At 46.1% G+C, this 20,941-nt stretch overlaps 1 protein-coding gene across 2 annotated transcripts in view; it reads left to right on the top strand.

Annotated features, from left to right (window-relative positions):
• Positions 1-20,941, top strand: part of dnah9 (dynein, axonemal, heavy chain 9) — a 111,461-nt gene that overhangs the window by 38,149 nt on the left and 52,371 nt on the right. For both annotated transcript variants that reach the window (XM_028408172.1, XM_028408171.1), the window contains 15 exons: positions 1,128-1,285; positions 1,676-1,814; positions 3,943-4,230; positions 6,535-6,745; positions 6,824-6,951; positions 7,231-7,339; positions 7,461-7,608; positions 8,018-8,192; positions 9,905-10,078; positions 10,715-10,922; positions 11,425-11,590; positions 12,222-12,324; positions 13,649-13,888; positions 18,341-18,502; positions 19,294-19,490. In XM_028408172.1, the coding sequence (XP_028263973.1) occupies positions 1,128-1,285; positions 1,676-1,814; positions 3,943-4,230; positions 6,535-6,745; positions 6,824-6,951; positions 7,231-7,339; positions 7,461-7,608; positions 8,018-8,192; positions 9,905-10,078; positions 10,715-10,922; positions 11,425-11,590; positions 12,222-12,324; positions 13,649-13,888; positions 18,341-18,502; positions 19,294-19,490 (2,606 nt within the window). The remainder of the gene's footprint in view (positions 1-1,127; positions 1,286-1,675; positions 1,815-3,942; positions 4,231-6,534; positions 6,746-6,823; positions 6,952-7,230; positions 7,340-7,460; positions 7,609-8,017; positions 8,193-9,904; positions 10,079-10,714; positions 10,923-11,424; positions 11,591-12,221; positions 12,325-13,648; positions 13,889-18,340; positions 18,503-19,293; positions 19,491-20,941) is intronic.

Raw genomic sequence — 20,941 nt, 5'->3', positions numbered from 1 at the left:
CATGCTGCATAACAATTTGACAGGCTGTTACAAATTGACTCTGGTGTGTGCTTAGTGATATTAATGATATGATAATAAGTGTTGGAAGCGTCTTTTGGGAGATTTAATTCACTGTTTTTGAAAGTTACCAAAGTTTCTCTAAAACTATTTTTTTTTTGCATGGCTGCAGGGGGAGCGTGTGTAAGACGTGTCATTTCCTTGTTTTTTTTTATGTATTTGTTGTTGATAAAGCCCTCTGTGCCTCCAGATGGGCCTGTGTGAACTGAGATAAACATCCTCATGATCAGTGTTTAATATTACATGTCCATAAATTGATCCTAGCAACATTTACTTGTCTTAAAGGTAGGGTAGGAGATTTTGAAAACTCAGTGAGAGTCAGCCAGATTTGGAAAGTAAACACACGCCCCTTTCTCTCGGAGCTCACCCTGAAGCCACGCCTCCCAATCACATGGACGCGCATCACCTGAAGACGAGCTGCGGTCTGTGACTTCGGCCATCATGCACGTACCTCTCTGGTGCGCGCAGAGCAGGAAGAGAGTGACAACCAGCCAATACTCCGTGCAGGGTCCACCCGGAGGATTGGCTGATGTTTTTAGTGTTTTATAGCTTCCACAGATGATTCATATTCTTCGTTTTAAAGTGAAACTGCCGAACCAATTGGTTGCTATCGGATTGTAAAGAGAAGTTACACTAATTTAACAAAAAGTGCATCAGAATGAAATCTCCTACTCTACCTTTAATAAAGTCATTATGAGGCTGATATGATTGCTGTAGTAGACCAATCCTGGGCAAAAGACCGCCTACCAGCCAGAACTGCCCGGCCATCCTTTCGCTGTGAGCTGCAGCAGCCTAGACCCTGGTATTGTTTCTGAGGTGCATACAATATATATTATAACATAAAGACGTTCCACTTTTAGTCCTGATCACCGGCATCAATGTTGAATGTGTATGTGTGGGTGGATGATGGGAGGAGTGAATGTTTATGTCACTAATACAATGTATTTCATCAATATGAAGGTTTTAATGCAGTAAATTGAGCCTGAAAAAGTTCGGTCCAGCCAGGATTTAAGATGCGCGTTTATACACAGTGTTACGGTACTGATTATTCTTCTGTGTGCTGTGTTCAGGTCAAAAGTATCCAGGATGCCATCCGCGATAAAAAGCAGAGGTTCAACTTCATGGGTGAGGAGGTGAACCTCTGCCCCTCTGTGGGCATCTTCATCACCATGAACCCGGGCTATGCTGGACGAACCGAGCTTCCTGAGAACCTCAAGGCTCTGTTCAGGTAGGCGAAAGTACAGCAACGCTTGGTTTATTTAAGTCATTTTTAAAAGGCAGGTTTGAGGGGAATTTGAGAAAGGTTCATGCTAATTTAACAGGGTAAACAGATGATGGATGAATAGGAACATTTGAAATGATTTGCGGTCACAGTTTTCTCTTCTGTAGCTGACTCAAATCTCACCTGACACAACCCTGCGTTAATAAAGCAGCTTGTGTGTGTGTGTGACTTGTTTAATTGTGATGGATTGTGACGTGTATTGAAGCTGCCTTTTTTTTGCTCTGTGTGTGTGTGTGTTGCAAAAATGAGGTAATGACCACACACATCAGCGTGCATATGTAGTGTCACCAGGGAGACCAGATCCTGAACGTGAGCCTCGTTTGTGTCCGTCCGCAGACCCTGTGCCATGGTGGTGCCGGATTTCGAGCTGATCTGTGAAATCATGCTGGTGGCCGAAGGCTTCCTTAACGCCCGGGTCCTCGCCAGGAAGTTCATCACGCTCTACACGCTGTGCAAAGAGCTGCTGTCCAAACAGGTATGATAGCTGCTTCCTTGTTGTCCCATGGTGCCAGATCCACTTCCACTTTAAACAAGTGAAGCAGCGTTCTGTTTATACTTGAGGCTTTTCATAAAAGGAGTGAATAAGAGATGTTATTACATCTATATTTTTACTCCTTCACACGTCATGCCATTAGATAAATTATTTAAAAAAAAGCAATAAAATCAGCCACAGTGCTGACTAATAGTTACAGCGGGGCTCCGCTTAGGTAAGTGATTTTATGAGCCCTGAGTACTGGATGAGTGTCCCATGACCGCAGGCCCATTTACACTAAGTGTCATAGCACTCCATGCTCTTTTTATGGCTGTTTTATGAAGCTCTGGGTCTTCAGACATTTTTTAAAAATCGCCTTAATTATCCATTTTTTTAGCCTCCTCCAAGTTGTTTGCCCGAGTTTCATTACAAGTTTCCCAACATTAGCAACTTAGCGGTAATGAAATCAAATGATAATGAACAGGCTGCTTCTCTAAGCTAAATTCACAAGGGCTGAAAGTGCAAATCAATGCAAAGTGCAGCTGCACAGAGCAACTTTCTCCCCTTAAACAACTGCTTCATAATTGTGGATTTAATATTACATAAGTTCTGCTGCATTGGGCCGAGCAGACTGAATGTGAGCGTGTGAGGGCTGCAGAGAACGCTGATTAACCTCCAGTTACATGACGGCGAAACGGACGAAAAGTATTATTGGCGCACTTTTTCTATGTCGGTGTGTGTACACAGCACACTGTGGGAACTCTTTGACCCCGTTCACACTAGGGGAATCAATCCGGCTAGAGCGGGATTCGGGCCGGATCCGGATATATTTGGATAGTTTTTTTTTCTGAGTCAGAACAACGTGAATCCGGATAGATCTCGATCTATCCACTAGCGACGTCATACTTCCGGTTCATGGTTGACAGTGTCCGGGTCGTGTACAAAAGCCGTATGTAAACAACTGTCAAACTACGACAGCTTTGCCCCGAGTTTAGGGCTACAAAGGAATAAACTGCCTGAACCGCCTCTGTATGTTATGAGGCGCCACCTAGTGGTTTGGAGGACAACAAACAAGGCGTGTGATAGCTGGATTTGAAAATAGGTGTGAGCGTATCCGATCTGGATTCAGTCTCTAGCTGGATTGACTTTCTCCAGTGTGAACGGGGCCTTTGTGACCCCTGAAACATCTGGCTGCCACGAGTTCAGCTACAGCTTCTTTTTCATACTGCCGACACATTTAGTGGTTCTCAGAGATTATTTTAGTACAAGATTCTTTCAGTCTGGGAACAACAGCTTTGTGTAAAGATGCCTCTTGTGTGGACTGAGACTTTAGTCCCTGGTCTCTCTCATGTCTTTGCTGGCAGACGCCTGCACCACCAGCTGCTCCTGGTTCATTGTTTCGCTGTCACTCCTGATGCCTTTTAGTTTTTCGCTGTTTTCTTTTCTTCTCCTCTACATTATCAGGACGTAGCCACCATTTTGTTTTTACTCCTGCTGCCTTCTCGGTCAGGTCACCATTCAAACAGCAGCGTCATTTAAGCTGTTTGTGCTGAGTTCTTCCACCCAGGCTGTACATGGCCAGATCCATGTTTTTATACCCTTGAAATGCAGATTGCTTCATGTTACTGGACAAGATTTGGAAACTGTGGTCATGTGTGTGTCATGGTCCTCACACAGAGGCTGGTAGCGGTGTTTATACAGGGAGGCTAATTGGGGAAAACCTGGTTGTGAAGTGGATTTATTGTCTGGTATAATTAGTGCTCTGGTGGTTTAGATTAGAAGTAATGTCCTTTACAATCAAAAACTGTGTCGTGATTCCTGTTCGGAGTGTGTGATCCCCCTGCAGGATCAATAAAGTACATCTATCTATCTGTGTGTGCCAACCTGCTGCTGACTGAAACATCATGAAGCACAGGAGGACTGCTTAACAATGTGGATTTAAGAAGTTACATAAAGGCTTTAAAGGATGTTAAACTTGCTGTTAAATCTACCAAACCAGACATCATGAATATCAAAGAGATAATACGCAGAGATGGAAGTGAGAATGGAAGCACGGTTCTATTTCTGTCTGAGTTTCGGATCGTGGTCATGCTAATCCTTTTGTCTCCCACTGTCCTGCCTGTCCTTGTAGGACCACTATGACTGGGGTCTCCGAGCCATCAAATCAGTCCTGGTTGTGGCCGGCTCCCTGAAGAGAAGTGACCCCGGCCGAGCTGAGGACCAGGTCCTGATGCGAGCGCTGAGAGACTTCAATATCCCGAAGATCGTGACCGACGACATGCCCGTGTTCATGGGGCTGATAGGAGACCTGTTTCCCGCGCTGGACGTCCCGAGGAAACGAGACCTGGACTTTGAGAAGCACGTGAAGAATTCCATCCTGGACCTGAAGCTGCAGGCGGAGGACAATTTTGTTCTGAAGGTAGAGTATGTCCTCCTGACAGTGTATCAAAGTGTATTTTGATTAGACAGAAACACAGAGCACAGGGCCAAACGTAATCACAAGTTGTCTCGAGAAGCACGACCAGAGTCCCAAAATTGGGAGAGGGGGGGGGGATGTTCATCTCAACAATTTAGACCGATATTACAGTTGTAGCGCTTTGGTTCAGATTTATCTTAGTTCTCTCCAAAAGCTATTTACCTCACGTCATAATGCTCCGCTGGGAAATACACATTAGTGTCAAACAAGTCTGCAGCATCTGGATGAATTGTGCAAATATTGCCGAAAGCCAATGGTTGGCTGCGATGAGAGTTCAGGTGCCTGAGCTGATGACCTAATTCCAGTCATTATATTACACACACACACACATACACACAATGGAAGGCGTTATATGTCAGAGACAGATGTACGCAGGACCAGGGGAAATAAGTGCGAGCTGCCTCAGGTCAAATAGACACGGGAACCACATAATAACACTCCATCAATGGACGCCGGCGCTGCTCCATGCCACTTAACCCTGACATGGTGAGAGACAGCCGGAGAAATAAACAAAAACGAGGAGAAAGAGAGCAGGAGAGAGAATGGCAGAGCGGTCAATAACAAGCATCCACCCCCAGAGCCTGAACTTTTACTGTCTTTGTTTGCACGACCAACCTTTTGATTTCAGACAAAAAAAAAAGGGGGGGGGGGCTGGGCATAGCATTAGCTTTAGCCTGTGCTAGCATTAGTCCTCCTCACATCAAAACAGTAATCAGCCGGGGCCCTTTGAGAGCGTACCGCTGCCTGCGCTCCGGCTGAATGGATGAGGGGAATGAGCCGCCAGGAGCCCGGTCGATGGCATTGATTGGGCTCGCCATCTGTACATTTGAGCGGACGTGGAGAGGAAACCTCTCTTTCATCCTCTGTCTCGCTCGCTCTCCGTTACTCTTTGTTACACACTCTGCAGTGTCACCTTACACACCTCCCCTGGAAATTCTTTACCCCACCAATCAAGGGCTGTTTTTTTTTTTTTGGAGTGTCTTATTTTAACAAAAAAAATACACGGAGAGCAAACTCAGAACATCTGTTGCATGTCCAGTAAGGCTCCTTTTCATTCATTTGCTCCTAAATTATAAACAATCTATGCACATAAATCATAAATACATAAAGGTGCAGACATTATAATTTACAACAGCCGAGATAAATAAGCTCATAAGGAAAGCATTGTTAAAACACCTTTTCTTACCTCATTTACAGTTGTGCCAGCTGCTCTAATAAATAACACTGGTCTCTGTGTGCAAAGTGCAGCACAGATATATTCAATATTTTGTGTAATGGCCTCCCTGTTGGGCGTCTGGTTGGTTACATTACAAGCAGTTCGCAGGGAGGATTTTATTGTATTGTTGTGCTGCACATAAAACGTGTGATCTGCTAAAAAAGTTAATTAGCTGAGTTCAGAGATGGAGTAATGGGGCTTTATGCTACCATGTGCACAGCCTCAGTAGGTTGCTACAGCACAGTGGTACTAAGATAATCGCAGGCTGGCTCCGTCATGGTGGGATCAGGGCTCTGTGCAGTCAGGCCATCTGCTGCTGGACATAGATATATAGACTTCTTGACTCTTGGCTGTCTGTTTGGGAGTTGTTGCAGCGTCAAGTTGGAACCATTCAGACACTCTTGGCTTTTCATTTTATTGACTCTTCTGAGGCAGAGTAAATAAAGACATGTCCACCCGGTCCTTATGGTCTGTAATGCCATCTCTGGGCTGATCACTCACGGATTTGGGACCCTGTGCCAGTCCGGTTTCTATTTTAATTTAGCTCAATGTAAGACGAAGAGAAAAAAGTGCAAGCACAAAAACGAGTCCTTAGATCGGGGTGAGTGTTATCTCAACCTAACCAAGTGTCCATCATATGGTCCCATCCTTATAAGAACATAGAACATCACACATGCAACATCTGACAGCCAGTAATCTGTGATTAGAGGAGACCTTGACCATTTTAAAATGATACTTCAGATCATCAGCACACTCAAGTTTTAATACTGAAAGTGTTGTCAGTAGCTGGTCACATGACTGATCGATGAAAGACGAAGCATATGATGAAAAATCAATATGTCAGTTTTTCAAATCTGATCAATTTCTACTGAATGAAACGACCTTTTTTAATTTTCCCAGTGATTTATATACAGGTGAACAAATCTTCCAGTGTAAAACAGTGGCAGCCGCCTTTTAGTTATGAGTACTGTGCATGTAGATATCCAAGCTCTTGTGCACCAAATGAACCTGCCGTGTGTGTGTGTGTGCAGGTGGTGCAGCTGGAGGAGCTGCTGGCAGTGCGCCACTCTGTGTTCGTGATCGGGAACGCGGGCACCGGGAAGAGTCAGGTGATGAGGTCACTGCAGAGGACGTATCAGAACATGAAGCGTCGCCCCGTGTGGGCGGACCTCAACCCCAAAGCTGTGACCAACGACGAGCTCTTCGGCATCATCAACCCGGCAACCAGGGAGTGGAAAGACGGTGATTACCCAAGCGCTGCGTAACGAGCGTTTAATGACCTGTTTCCAATATCCTAAATGTGAGCTGTGCTTCCTGCAGGCCTGTTTTCCTGTATAATGCGTGATCTGGCGAACATCAGCCACAGTGGGCCTAAGTGGATCGTTCTGGATGGAGACATTGACCCGATGTGGATTGAGTCACTCAACACGGTCATGGATGACAACAAGGTGCGAGCGCAGTCTGTGTGAATGCGTTGACTGAGTCTGTTATTCAGCATCAAATGGCCTTTTCACCGCCTGTTGTTCACTGAATGAGCATTCAGATATAAAAAGGAATCATGATTGACTCATCAGTGATGCAAGAGTGTAGTAAACTATGTGTACTGTCTGGATGAGAGAATAGATGACTGTGTGTGTAATGCTAAGAATAGAGACAACAACACAGAAAGAACACGATGTCATCTCTTTTTCCACTGATATTGACGTGTGTGAATCTCCTTCTGTCAGGTGCTGACGCTGGCCAGTAATGAGCGGATCCCCCTGAATCCCACCATGAGGCTGGTTTTTGAGATCAGCCACCTTCGCACCGCCACCCCAGCCACTGTCTCCAGAGCCGGTACTCACAGATTGACTTTCATTGTCTCAGAATTCAAAAATAAATATCTTAAAAGGTGCATTTATGTCTGCAAAAAACTTCTTCTTCTCCATTTTAAAATGTTGTTTGTTCCTCTTGCCAGGTATCCTGTACATAAACCCAGCAGACCTTGGTTGGAACCCTCCTGTGGCCAGCTGGATCGACAAGAGGGAAGTCCAATCGGAGAAGGCCAACCTGACCATACTGTTCGACAAGTACCTCCCGTCCTGCCTGGACGCCCTCAGAACAAGGTAACAGCCCCACCCTGCAGCTCTGTGTCACCGTGACAGGATGTGCCTGCAGTCGTGTTGTTGACGCAGAATGTTGGGGGGGGGGGGGGGGGGTGACATAACACGGGGAGGAACAGTGCTAAGTGGGTGTGTTGGACCGGGGCAAACAGGGACTGACTCAGAAAGAACTGGAAGCTGTCCTGCATTCTGTTCAGGACCGCTCGCCTCCTCTAACACCTCCATCACTACTGCTGCTGGAGCACAAAACAAAAAAGAGGAAGCAGAGGAGGAATATTTTGTTCTCTGGGTGAAAACATTATCATAACGTAGCTCATAGATGTGTCATCTGTTCATATGGAGGTAAATATAGCTGAGCTGAAGAACTGTGATTTACTCGCTCGGATCCTGTGTCTGTCTTGTCTTTCTTCAGGTTTAAGAAGATCATCCCTATCCCTGAGCAGAGTCTGGTCCAGATGCTGTGCTACTTGCTGGAGTGTCTTCTGACGCCGGAAAACACCCCTTCTGACTGTGCCAAAGAACTCTACGAGCTGTATTTTGTCTTTGCTGCGGTCTGGGCCTTTGGGGGAGCCATGTTCCAGGACCAGGTACTGCACCTGCCTCTGGGCATGTGAAAGGCTTTACTAATACCCCGTTCACATTGGGGAAATCAATCTGACTAGAGCGGGATTCGGGCCGTATCTGGATATATCCTGTTTTTTCTGGCCCCGTTCACACTGGGGAAACAAATGTGGCTTAAGCAGGATTTGGCCGCATCCAGATCAATCCGGATGTGTTTTTTTCCGAGTGTGAACACCTCCAATCCGGCTGAATCCAGTTTGATTTCAAGCCGGCTAGATCCACCCTCGACAGGTGGATCTAGCAGGATTGGCTCAAATGTGGCTCAGGTGTGAACGCAAATGTGGCTAGCGAATCCGGCTAGCCACATTATTAGCCATATTACGAGGCGCCACCTAGTGGTTTGGAGGACAGCAAACACGCTGGATGAAGCCGGATTGAGTGCGGACACAACTGTGTGCTAGCCAGATTTGAAAATATGTCTGAACGCATCCAGTTTAAAGGCTGTCTGGACTCATTCCTACTCTAGCTGGAATGACTTTCTCCAGTGTGAACGGGGCCTCTGAGTGTGAATGTCGCAAATCCGGCTATATCCAGCTTGATTTCAATCCACCTCTCGTAGGTAGATCTAGCCGGATTGGCTCAAATGTGGCTCAGGTCTGAACACAAATGCAGCTAGCGAATCCGGCTAGCGTCGCGCTACTTCCAGTTAGCGATGTGATACTTCCAGTCATGGGGACGCGAGTGAAAACGCACGACGCATGCGCACACACGGTCCTACCGCGGCCTGAACGGACTCTGTATATTACGAGGCGCCACCTAGTGGTTTGGAGGACTGCAAAACAAGCTGAATTAAGCCGGATTGAGTGTGTGTCATAGCCAGATTTGAAAATAGGTCTGAACGTATCTAGCTTAAAGGCTATCCAGATACAATCCTACTCTAGCAGGATTAACTTTCTCCAGTGTGAACAGGGCCTTAGTGGTTGCATTAAAAAAAAAAAGAGGGAAAGAATGGGACGTAACTGAAACAGCTTCCCTCTCCTGCATTATGGGAATTCCTTGGAATTATTGAAGCCTTGATGGCTCTTATGCAACTTTGTCTCTATTTATGAAAAGTCATTTAAATGTTATTTTCAGTTGAAGAAATGGCTTATTTTTTTAAAAGAGGGAGAGATCTCAATCTGAAAATGAAGTGGACTCCCCCCCCAACAACACACAGGCTGTCTGAATTTAAATCAGCAGGAGAGCCGTGGTGAGTGGTTGCTAAGCAATCCAGTTAGTGCCGTACAGTAAGCGCGTCCATCTAAGTTATGGGATAAAACTGCTCTCCCCTCGGTACAAATGTACTCCACTTTATTTTCCCATCACAGATGCATTTAAATGCTAAGTGGTTTTATTGACTGGAGAGTTGGTAGTGAATGGGAGGAGACAGGTACCAAGGGGGTGAGGAGGCAGAGAGGAAGGCGAGGAACTGCCAGCCAGCAGGTGATGAGGCTACTTGACTGTCTGAATCACCCGGATGGATAGATGGGCCTGCCATCTCTCATTTTCTCCCCTTCAGCGGCTGACGCTGTATCTCTATACCGCTGCCATTCATTTATCCTCTGATTTGTATTCACACCAGTGTAAATCCATAGCTTTTGTATGGAGCAGGGGAAGCAGAGAGGAAGTCATTTTTTAGAGTATTGACCAGTCGCCTCCCCTCTGTGTCTCTGCATGTTTGCTCTGTGTCTGAGTGCAGCTGGTCGACTACAGAGTGGAGTTCAGCAAGTGGTGGGTGGCTGAGTTCAAAACCATCAAGTTCCCATCCCAGGGCACCGTCTTTGATTACTACATCGACCCCGAGAGCAAGAAGTTCGAACCCTGGTCCAAGATGGTGCCCAAGTTTGAGATGGATGCAGACATGCCGCTTCAGGTACAACGTCAGCCTGTTTTTGCTGTGTGTTATTAGTTTGATTGCCGTTGCTAGGCAACAATCAAACTCTTGTTCTTCACCCTCTTTCTTCTTCTTCTTTTTTATTCTTCCGTACGGTTTTTGGCGCAGCGTATCTTCAGCAAACATTGACCGATTTCAGCCATTCAACTATCAAAATGTTCATCTCACAGAGGACATTCCGGGTCAACTTTTTTAAAAAAAAAAATTATATTTTTTCAAATATTAAGCAATTTCTGTGTCATTTTTATCATGGGAGTCTATGAGAGAGCCCTTCAACGAGGGTCATCTGCCAAATGTATCTCCTCCTCCTACAAATTTCAATCTACAGACTCCATTTCAGTCTTAAAACGCTCATTAGATGCTGCTCTATCAAACCTGTATTCATAATTTTCTAATTCCGAATCGTTTGCGCACGCCAGGCTCTCAAAGTTGGAGTGGTTTTTGAGGTCACCTCTGCTGTTACCATGGTGACAGGCTGACACACAGAGGCATACAAAGCTCTGAATTGCTCTGATTCTGCAGCAATTCAGAGAAATCCTTCACATCAGCATTCAAAGCAATGCTTCAGCTGCAGCAATCAAACTTGCATTGCATGTTTCTCTTGTCCTCGTGCAGGCATGTCTGGTCCCCACTGCAGAGACCATCCGAGTCCGTTACTTCATGGACCGCCTCCTGGAGCACTGCAGGCCCGTCATGCTGGTCGGGAATGCCGGAACTGGGAAGTCTGTTCTGGTCGGGGACAAGCTGGGATCACTGGACCCGGAGAAATACATGATCAAAAATGTCCCCTTTAACTATTACACCACGTCTGCAATGCTTCAAGGTAGGAGCCTAAAAGGAAGCTGTGGCACCAGTAACATTTTATATGTCACAGAAATACACCGCTTTTATAAAATCACAAAATTCCCAGATGTGTCAGAAATACATGCGTCAGACCTCCAGTGGCCTCTGAATGCAACACATGTGTAAAATCTAACCAAATCTAAGCTTAGTCATCAAAAAATACAATTTTAATCCACATTCTAATTTAAAAAGAAGATAACTACAAAGCCACGATTGAGTCACTTGTGTCCAGCAGTCATGTGACAAAAAAAGTGTTTGGCTGATTATAAAATAAAATCAGATAAATTCCAGTTGTTGCTATTAATCCCCGACCCTTGTGCTCTGTAGCAGAGCTCTTTCTACGTGTCCCCACATTGACCTCTTGACTCCTTACCAGTAAACTTTCTCCATGAATACTGCTCCTCACGTTCCTCAGTATCGATTCCTCTCCTCCCACACCTCTGCTCTCTGCTCCTCCATTCATCCATTCATCTCCCACACAGCCGTGCTGGAAAAACCCCTTGAGAAGAAAGCGGGCCGTAACTACGGCCCCCCAGGCAGCAGGAGGCTGATCTACTTCATAGACGACATGAACATGCCTGAGGTGGATGAGTACGGCACGGTCCAACCTCACACGCTCATACGCCAACACATGGACTACACCCACTGGTGAGGCTCTCATGTCATTTAGCGTGTATAGATGTACGAGCCAGCAGGAGTGCGTGCCTGTGATGTTTGGAAGAGAAGCAATATGCACAGATTGGGGCTTTCTGGGTTATTTTCAGAAGCAGTGGGACTCAGTCTAATTGCTTAGATGATGGACAGTTTCTACCATGTATTAACATAGAAAAGGATCACTCAGATAATGTAGTGCCAGCAGCTGAGAGGTGTGATCATTCACCAACCTCCCCCGCCTCAGTATCAATATGCTACAACTTTTTATGAGTGTCAGAAGTCAAATGTGGGAGCAGGGTGGTGTGATCCCCCCCATAAAAAGATTTTGTTGCTCATCTGTCTGACACAGTGAGGCCATTCTGAACATGGTTCCGCTGCGTCAGACACAGGCTGACTGGCTTAGACACGGTCAGCCCATTAGAGATATGCTGGGAGGATTTCAGGTATGAAATTGAGAGGAAGGAGGATGCTGCTGAGCCACGCCAGCTTAAACGGGAGCTCAGGCGTCCATATCGGCAAAAGTGTGTGTGAGCTGGGGAATGTCTGCATGTGAGGCTGTTAAATAATGATTTTCTTTTTTTCCCCATGTGTGTGGGTCTGTGTGTGTGTGTGTGTGTACTCACAGGTATGACCGTAATAAGCTGATTTTGAAGGAAATACACAACGTTCAGTACGTGTCCTGCATGAACCCCACGGCCGGCAGCTTCACCATCAATCCACGACTGCAGGTACACACACAGAGACACACACACACACAGACACACAGACAGAGACAGACAGAGACACACACAGAGACACACACACACACAGACACACAGACAGAGACAGACAGAGACACACACAGAGACACATAGACACACACACACAGACAGACACAGACACACACAGACACACAGACACACAGACACACACACACACAGACACACAGACACACACACATACACACAGACAGACACACACACACACAGACACACACACACACACACACAGAGAGACACAGACACACACACACACAGAGACACACACACACACAGACACACACGACACATACACACAGACACACACAGAGACACACACACACAGACACACACACACACACAGAGAGACACACACACACATACACACACACACAGACACACACGACACATACACACAGACACAGACACACACAGAGACACACAGACACACACAGCCACACACACAGACACACACACACAGACACACACAAACACACAGAGACACACACACACAGAGACACGTACACACACACAGACAGACACACACACACAGACAGACACACACACACACAGCTTGTCCTCTGATCACATTGTGTTCCACTGGTTATGCAACTCATTGCTGAGGTTACATGTGCACATGTTTTGTTACACTGTGCTCTACATTCATTTTCATTTGTATTTTTTGTTTTGTCTGTTTTGTTGTGTTTGTCAATTTGTTTTCATTTCTTCAGCCAATCAAACACATTTGATTAACAAAACTTGAAGCAAATGTAAATTCCACCGTTATGATTTAACATTTAGGAAATTACACAGGTTGGCTCGGGGGAAGGGGGAGGGGGCGGTGTGCCACATTTATTTCTCGTTTATTTGATCGGACTGAACGGTTGAAATGCCACATTGATTGTTCTGCTGTGTTAGAAGAAGCTCCACAAGTGGCTCTGCTACATCACAACAACACAGTATTTCAGAGAAAAGCTGAGAGCACGAGCTCAGCTGAGATACAAGAGAGTGGAGAGAAGAATGTGAAGTCTCTCTCTCTCTCTCTCTCTCTCTTTGCAAGAACAGGAAGATGTTATCACTCTCGTTAGGAGTGTATAATTTAACAGCAGAGGAGGGATAGGATTACTCAATTCAAGTAAGGGGGGGATGAAGACTGCCTGAAGTCCGGGTGAAAGCTGTTCATACATGCCTGTAATGAAGGTGCATGTGTGAGGTCAGGGCTCTGTGTATGTTAAGTAACACACCGCAGACACCCACAAGGTGACCCCTCACCTTTTATTCGTATCATTCCTTTAACGGTCGTCTCCGCCCACAGCGCCACTTCTCCGTCTTCGCCCTGTCCTTTCCTGGAGCCGAAGCCCTGAGCACCATCTACACCTCCATCCTGTCTCAGCACCTGAAAGGAGAAGGCTTCGCTGCCGCCCTGCAGAAGAACTGCCCCACCCTGGTCCAGTTAGCCCTGGCCCTGCACCAGCGCATCTCCTCCACCTTCCTGCCCACCGCAGTCAAGTTCCACTACATCTTCAACCTGAGGGACCTCTCCAACATATTCCAGGTGACACACACGGATGGCGTGGAATAACGCATCCATGCAGACACTGTGTTAGGAGGACAGCCTCAGGCCTCCACCTCGCACAGTGAAGTTTTCACACTTTTCATAACAGCAGTCAGAGAATTCTCTCTGCTTCCCGTGTGGAGAGAGCCAGGCTTCTATCACTAATTTCTCATCTAAATGATTATTGATTTAAGAGCTGGCTCTGAAAGCTGGAAATAAGTCTAAAATAAGTGTAACAGAAAATAGAATGGCTTTGCACTTCCACGGGTGTTAGTGATGATTTAATGTATTTAAATGAATATAATATCAGAGCGGGAGGGCTGTCAGGGGAGAAGCTTTTGGGGCAATATTTCTGTCAGAATCCTCCACGGTTTCACGGAGGGCAGGCTCTCTCATTTAACACACTCCGCTGTATAATTAATGCTCTAAGCCACTCAGCTATAGGAACTTCATTTTTCATAATTCCATCTCGGAGTTTGCAAAGGGAGCCCTGAGTCCTAACTGTACTGTACTATGCAGAGAATACAGTGCATGAGTCATACTGCACTACTTTATATATCCAAGCTGCACAAATCAATCAATATATATGTGCGATAAATCGACCAGGCATGTAGTGTCTGTAACGAGCTTCTCCAGGTGTTTTAGGACTTTTTTCTACCAGACCTGCAGGGCTGAGCATGTGTTGGTGCAGAGATGGGCGGAGCAGCAGCTCAGGCTGTTTATACTAATTAGCAGATTCTGTGCTGTTCTGCGTCCCAAACTGCTCAGACTGCTTCATATCACAAAACTAGGGCAACTTCTGTGGCTTTAATTGAGCACACACATGCACCTGTATTCCATGTTTTCAGCTAGCGACAGACACATAGATAATTCCATCCACCTCAGAGCTGACAGATGCATCAAAGAGTGAGGGTCGATGACATCATCCGCATGTCACCTGAGTGTCGTCTGGTGACCTGAAGCTCTGCAGAAAACATCAATGCTGTTCTGTTTGATGAGTGACTTTCTAACAACAACCTGTAGAGTGTCTGTAGAGTCCAAACATTTTTCCATCCAGCTGCTGGTCTTTAAATATTAAGAAGAAGCACAGACAGATAAATTGATCACTCTGTGCGTATAATAGTTGATAACCAGCAGCCAGTTTCATTATGTATTCAGCCTCTTATTTAAATTGTTCCGAGCTGTACTGGTCTGCACTAAAGCACGCACATAGCACAGCAGATGATAGTGACTACACACAGTGTCCACAACTGGACAGTGCTAATGCTAACCGATGTAGCCATCGTCAAATAAGTCAACAGGACCAAGCTGCTCAAAACAGACTTACGTTTACGTAAGTGAGAAGCAATTTTTGTTGGCTTTTAATAGTTATTAGTGGAGTAACGGCAACTGTCTGCTGCCCTCTGCGCCACCTCTTTGCCTGTATTCGGAGTTTAGGCAGACGCTGTGATGCTGGTGATGTCACAGCCTCCCACAGAGACTCAAAGTGGCTCTTCAGGTGGCATCACAGACACTAAACTGTCTATGGATCAATCTAAAATGTTGGTAGATATGAACATTGAAAGAAGTTTGAAGAAAACTTTCTCGCACACCTGGAAAATCTCAGCCTAATGATGGTGTCATTGCCATTTGTCACCTATTAAAAAAGGTGTTTCAGATACAGTTAGATAGAGTTAGAGACCATCTAACATGCTCTTCATCTTAAGCACTCTGAGCCTTTGGGAGCCCTCTGCACTTTGAGATGAAAGCCTACTTGCCATCCCAAAGCCCAAGTCCTGATGACCTAAAGACTTCCCTTCCAGGCCCCTTGATCACACACATCACTGCTTTCAAACAGTGGGGAATTTAGCTTCACCGTAACACTTTGAAGCCGGGTGTTTGAACAGAGACCCTTCTGCCTGATTGTCAGAGTCTTTGTGTTTCTTTAATTGGTCTGCACCGTGAGACCGGACATCCAATAACTACAGCCAGGAAACAATGTCAGAGCTTCCTCACTGCTCCTCTCTCCACAGACAATGTGAAGAAAAGCCAGAAAAAGAGGAGCCGTGGAGCTCGTTTGAAGTTTTCCTTTCTAACTTATTCAGTTGCTGGCTTTAACACCTCAGGACAGGTGGGAGGAAGGGAGCAGCCTCTCAGCTCAGAGCTCTGCCTCAGCTGCTGTTCCCCCCCTTTTCATACCTCCGTGCTTCTGCTCCTTCAGAAGTGGGGGACGCATTTGGCAGACGGTACAAACGCTGCCTCCCTCTAATTCCGAGCGTGAGGCCTAAGCGGTTGTCAGTCAGTGTTTTCTCACTTGACGTTTTCAGATGTTTTCCACAGCTGAAGTAATTGGAGGACTTTTTGTGATTCTCTCTGTTTTTTTTTAAACCTGGAGATGTAGCCAAAGGAAAGTGTCTCATTATGATCAACCCTAATGAGCCAGCATGCTGAGCTCAGAGAGGCTTTGTGTGAGCTTGTAAAGGTGTTTTTAAATGTGACAAAAGAAGGGCCAGGAAACATTCAGGATGATCTGCCTTGTTATTTGCTTACAAATTTTGTGTTGTGTTGAATAGAAAGTTTCTTTCTCCTTGCTAGCTTGTGCATTAATCCATCGCCATGACTCCATGAATCTCTTCTTCTCTCTGCATCCGAGCTGTGACGCATGACGCCCTGTGGATGTTAAATTAGCCATGCTATCAGTGAAGCACAGTACAGTAGCCAAATTCCACTAACAGGCCAAGACAAACAGTTTGTCGTCCGACTGGGAGCGTTGTCAAAGCGCTCTGTTTGCCAGCGTTCGCTCTCTGCCATGACCAGCGGGTATATCTGTGGGCCTGTCTTCTCCACGTCAGCCTAAATGAGCTGCTCCAAGCTCAAGAGAGGCGAGGGAGGACGATGAGATTGGGTGGGGAGGGGGGGGGGTGAGATGGACGTAGTGATGGAGGAGGATAGGGAAAGAAAGTCTCGTGGTGCACAGAGACTAAAGGCAAACTGTACTGACTGCACAATATGTCTGCATGATGTTCTGTAGATAGTCAGCTGGGTGCGTTTGTTAGCAGGGGAAGCATCGTTTTTGGGCTCCGAGCAGCTGTCAGGCTTGCGAGGGAAGCGTGCCTTGCTGCAGACAGCCCGACAGACAGACAGACAGATACATGCCGACACCCAGAACTCTCTAATCCCTCTCCTCTGAGTTGAACAAAGCAATGAAAGATCAGGGACGGGGAGGATGAGATAGTCTGCCAAAGTCAGCTGGATAGAAGCAAAACAAAGTTCTGTCTCCGTTTGTTAGCTCTTTTTGCTGTTTGCTAAGCCTCCCAGTATTACGCTTATATAGTTTGAGAGCGCCATATGTTGTTTTTGATTTGCACACTTATAGAAATAAATGCAAAGTGTCATGACTGACGCCATTAAGCCATGAAATGAAGTAGAAAAAGGAAGACATCATTCACACACACACGCTGTTAGAACAGAGCTACACTAGTGGCAATGATTCCGGCTCAGTTTGAATCCTCGGCACACACATCGACACACACACAGAGCACACCTCCCATCTGCACCATTACACAGTGGATTTAGCAGCCAATTGTCACATTCAGTGGGCTCAGATATGAAAGCAGATCGGATTCAGCTGGCTTTACCCCTGGAGATGACTCTGTTGATTACAATAAGTTCTGGGGCTGGAAACACACAAACATCTGCCCGCCTCTGCCTCTGCCTCTGCCTCCTGGGTGACAGCGCCGCAGAGGGGAACAAATAGCGCCTGGGCGCCGCTCCGTCCCCCCGTCCTCCCGTCCTCATCCTAAATGGCACCTGTTATGTGATGCACTTAGATTGTGCCGAGTTCTGCCTGGCTGCGTCACGGATGTCCCTGTGGGGGGAAGCGCGTCACACAGGCCTCCTCCAGAGACACATTAATCATCAATCATCCACTAAATGCTCATCTGCTCATTGTCTTGACTTCTTTTTTCTTCTTTTAATTTGAAGGAGGATGAAGAGATGAATAGTAAAAACAATTATTGTTTTCAATCATGCAAGCTGCGTCGCTCCATGGATCATCGTTTTAGTCCAGATAGAGATATAAGTATTGCTAAGAAAGATATTGCTGTTCCCCAGAGGATGAACCGCAGTGATATCCAGGATAGAAAAGCTGTGAATGAATCAAATTTGTGACAATACTTTAGACATTTACAAAATGTTTGGACTTATTACTCGCTCTCTCTGTCTCTTTTTTTGTTTAAATGATTCTTCCATCGAAGAATTTCTCCACATGCAGCAGCTTATCTGAGACAGTGAGATGAAAGAGAAGCGTTTGCCATTATTTTCTCTGACATACCTACTAACAGCTTGCCCACTCAATATACATCGATTCACCCGCAGTGACTGTGCTGTATTTCCCGCCTCGTTGTGTCATCTGGAATGAACCTCTAAGTCTCCCTCTCTCTCTCTCTCTCTCTCTCTCCCCTCATTGCCCAGGGCGTTCTCTTCTGTACCAGCGAGTGCCTGAAAGCCCCTCCGGACCTGCTGAAAATCTACCTGCACGAGTCCAACCGGGTCTACAGAGACAAGCTGGTGGAGGAGCAGGACTTCCAGCTCCTTGATAGGCTGCAGGAGGACACAGTGAAAAAGTTCTACGAGGTGAGAGTTTTACAAAGTTCAGCGGAGGAAGACAAGAGAGGGAGGCTGGAGGAGGAGCGTAGAGGGAGGGGAAATCATTAGGCTGCCTGCACTGAGTCTGGACCTGGACATCAGTGGCCAGCACAGCGAGGAGAAAGAGGAGAGGAGAGGGGAAAAAAAGGGATGTTTGAGGGTGAGGAGAGAGGGCAGAGGACCAAGAGAGAGGGCTTGGAGAGAATATTAATCAGTGTGTATGGGGGTCTGGCTGTCAGGGTCTGCGCTGTCAGCCCAGCAAATTGGAAAACATTTTAATGGTTTTCTGTCCACTGCTCCCTCACTAGCCTCTCCGGCTCTATCACATGCACACTAGTCATGCCACAATGAAGAACCTGACAAGTATATGTGCACCACAGAGAGAGAGAGAGAGAGAGAGAGGAGGAGAGTCTCACCCGCTCTACAATGTATTTTCCACAGCTAATGTAAACGTGTGGGTTTCCTCTGTGCCTCACAGCAGTAAGCTGCATCTTACCTGCATTATTTTTACATCTGAACACCTTCTTCATGTTGTGCTAAAACACATGGAGTAGTGTAGTGTTTTGTTTCTGGAGAGACACACAAAATCTCCCCAGTGAACAGTCGCCAGAGTGAAAATGAAGTAGGTCACCCTCTGCACAGCTGTGATATTCAGCTGTGTCCCTGTCCAGACTGTTTAAGCCTAACACTAATGTTATGCTGACAGGGGGAGCTGTATGTTTACCACTGCAATGTGTGTGTCTCTCTCTCTCTGTGTGTGTGTGTGTGGTCCACCCGAGGACATGGATGAGACTCTGGAGCAGACTAAGAAGATGAACCTGTACTGCCACTTCGCCCGTGGGCTCGGGGAGTCCAAGTACATGGCTGCAGAGTCCTGGAGCAGCGTCAATAAAACTCTGCTGGAGGCGCTGGACAACTACAATGAGGTCAACGCCACCCTGAACCTGGTGCTGTTTGAGGATGCCATGGCTCACATGTGAGTAATTGTTGGTATCATCCAAGCTGCAACCTCCGGGGCTCAGAAATGGCGCTTGTTAAACATTGCAGTTCACCCCACGGCCTCTAGGGGCTGTCTATAAACATGAGTCAATCCCCATAGACCTACATGTTAAAGTGGTCCGGCTTTCCCAACTGAGTTCAGGCTGTGTCTCCCACAGAGATTCAGAGACGGTCTAATGTCTTAGACTCACATAAACACTGTTCATCGTGCTACATGCAGCATCAAAGGAGCATCAGTGCTCAATGAAAAACAAACAATTATCCAATTTTTTATTTGATACGCTGCAGCTGGTTCAAGTCCAGCCGGTGACCTGTGTGCACGCTAACACCACAACAAACAGCCTCGAGTGCAAAACGTAACAATAACAGCACTTTAAAGGCCTTCAGGTCGCGTCCTCGGACACTTCACCGTCCTTCAGTCGAAGCCATTTTCCACAAACAAGAATGAAACGTATCCACAGGCTCTCATAGTTCTGTCTCAAGCATTTTTTTTTTTGGATGTTTGCAGCTGTGTGTTCTGATATCACAGTGAAAAGCTGTTTTCATCTGTGTTTCTCTTTATTCAGAGTGAGGCCACTCAGACAGGAGAACACGAGATTTGATAGAAGCCAAAGTATATCACACTCAGTGATTCTAGGATGTTGCCATGAAGCAGATTTATCTTCCAGTTTTCCTCATTTAAAGTAGATAACAAATGAAAATAGAAAAGCCTGAGTGTGTATTTACACTGTAACATGAGTTTTAATGTCAGCCGAAGTAGCTGCTGAGAATAGATGAGCCCTGCTGTAGTACTGTTGTTGTCAGGCGTGGTACATACACGATCAGTTAAAGCTTTAACATTTGATTTCATTGTGTCGGAGGCATGGTGGCAGTTGGACTTTAAGGAATGACAGCAGCTGTACTGTCTGAGGTGTAAACAATGAGAGCTTCTGAGGCTTTCAGAACACTGAAAGTACTTAAAGACGGTAGTTCAACTGGCATTTAAAGACAAGAGCTGAAAATGGCAGCTTAAATGTAAAAAAAAAAAAAGCTAAATTACACAAACAATGCATGGGAACAGCAGTGGAGTGAAACTAAATGTGAAGATTTGATGTTTGTCGAGTGAAACTTCACCAGTAAAAGCAGCTGAGGTGTCATTTCAGAAGTAAAAGATGAAATGTGAAACGTCAGCCGCGCTGTCTCAGCTGCAGAGGAACTGGAACATGACAGTGAGTGTGTACAGCAGGCGACGTGTCAGAGGCGTGGGGCTGTGTTCCCCTTCAGCTGCACAGATACAGTGATAATGAAAAAGCAGTTTAATATGAAGAGAGCCGCGTGTTGTTTTATTAAAGGCATAAAGACTCTCAGGAGCGCCGCTCAATTTGGTCTGATGTTCGGTGCTTTTCATTGTAGCAGTGGTGGTGCAGTGACGCAGCAGAGAGAGGCAGA

This window comes from Parambassis ranga, chromosome 6, assembly GCF_900634625.1.
Source record: "Parambassis ranga chromosome 6, fParRan2.1, whole genome shotgun sequence".
Classification (NCBI taxonomy): domain Eukaryota; kingdom Metazoa; phylum Chordata; class Actinopteri; family Ambassidae; genus Parambassis; species Parambassis ranga.
This window is presented reverse-complemented; position numbering and strand designations above follow the sequence as displayed.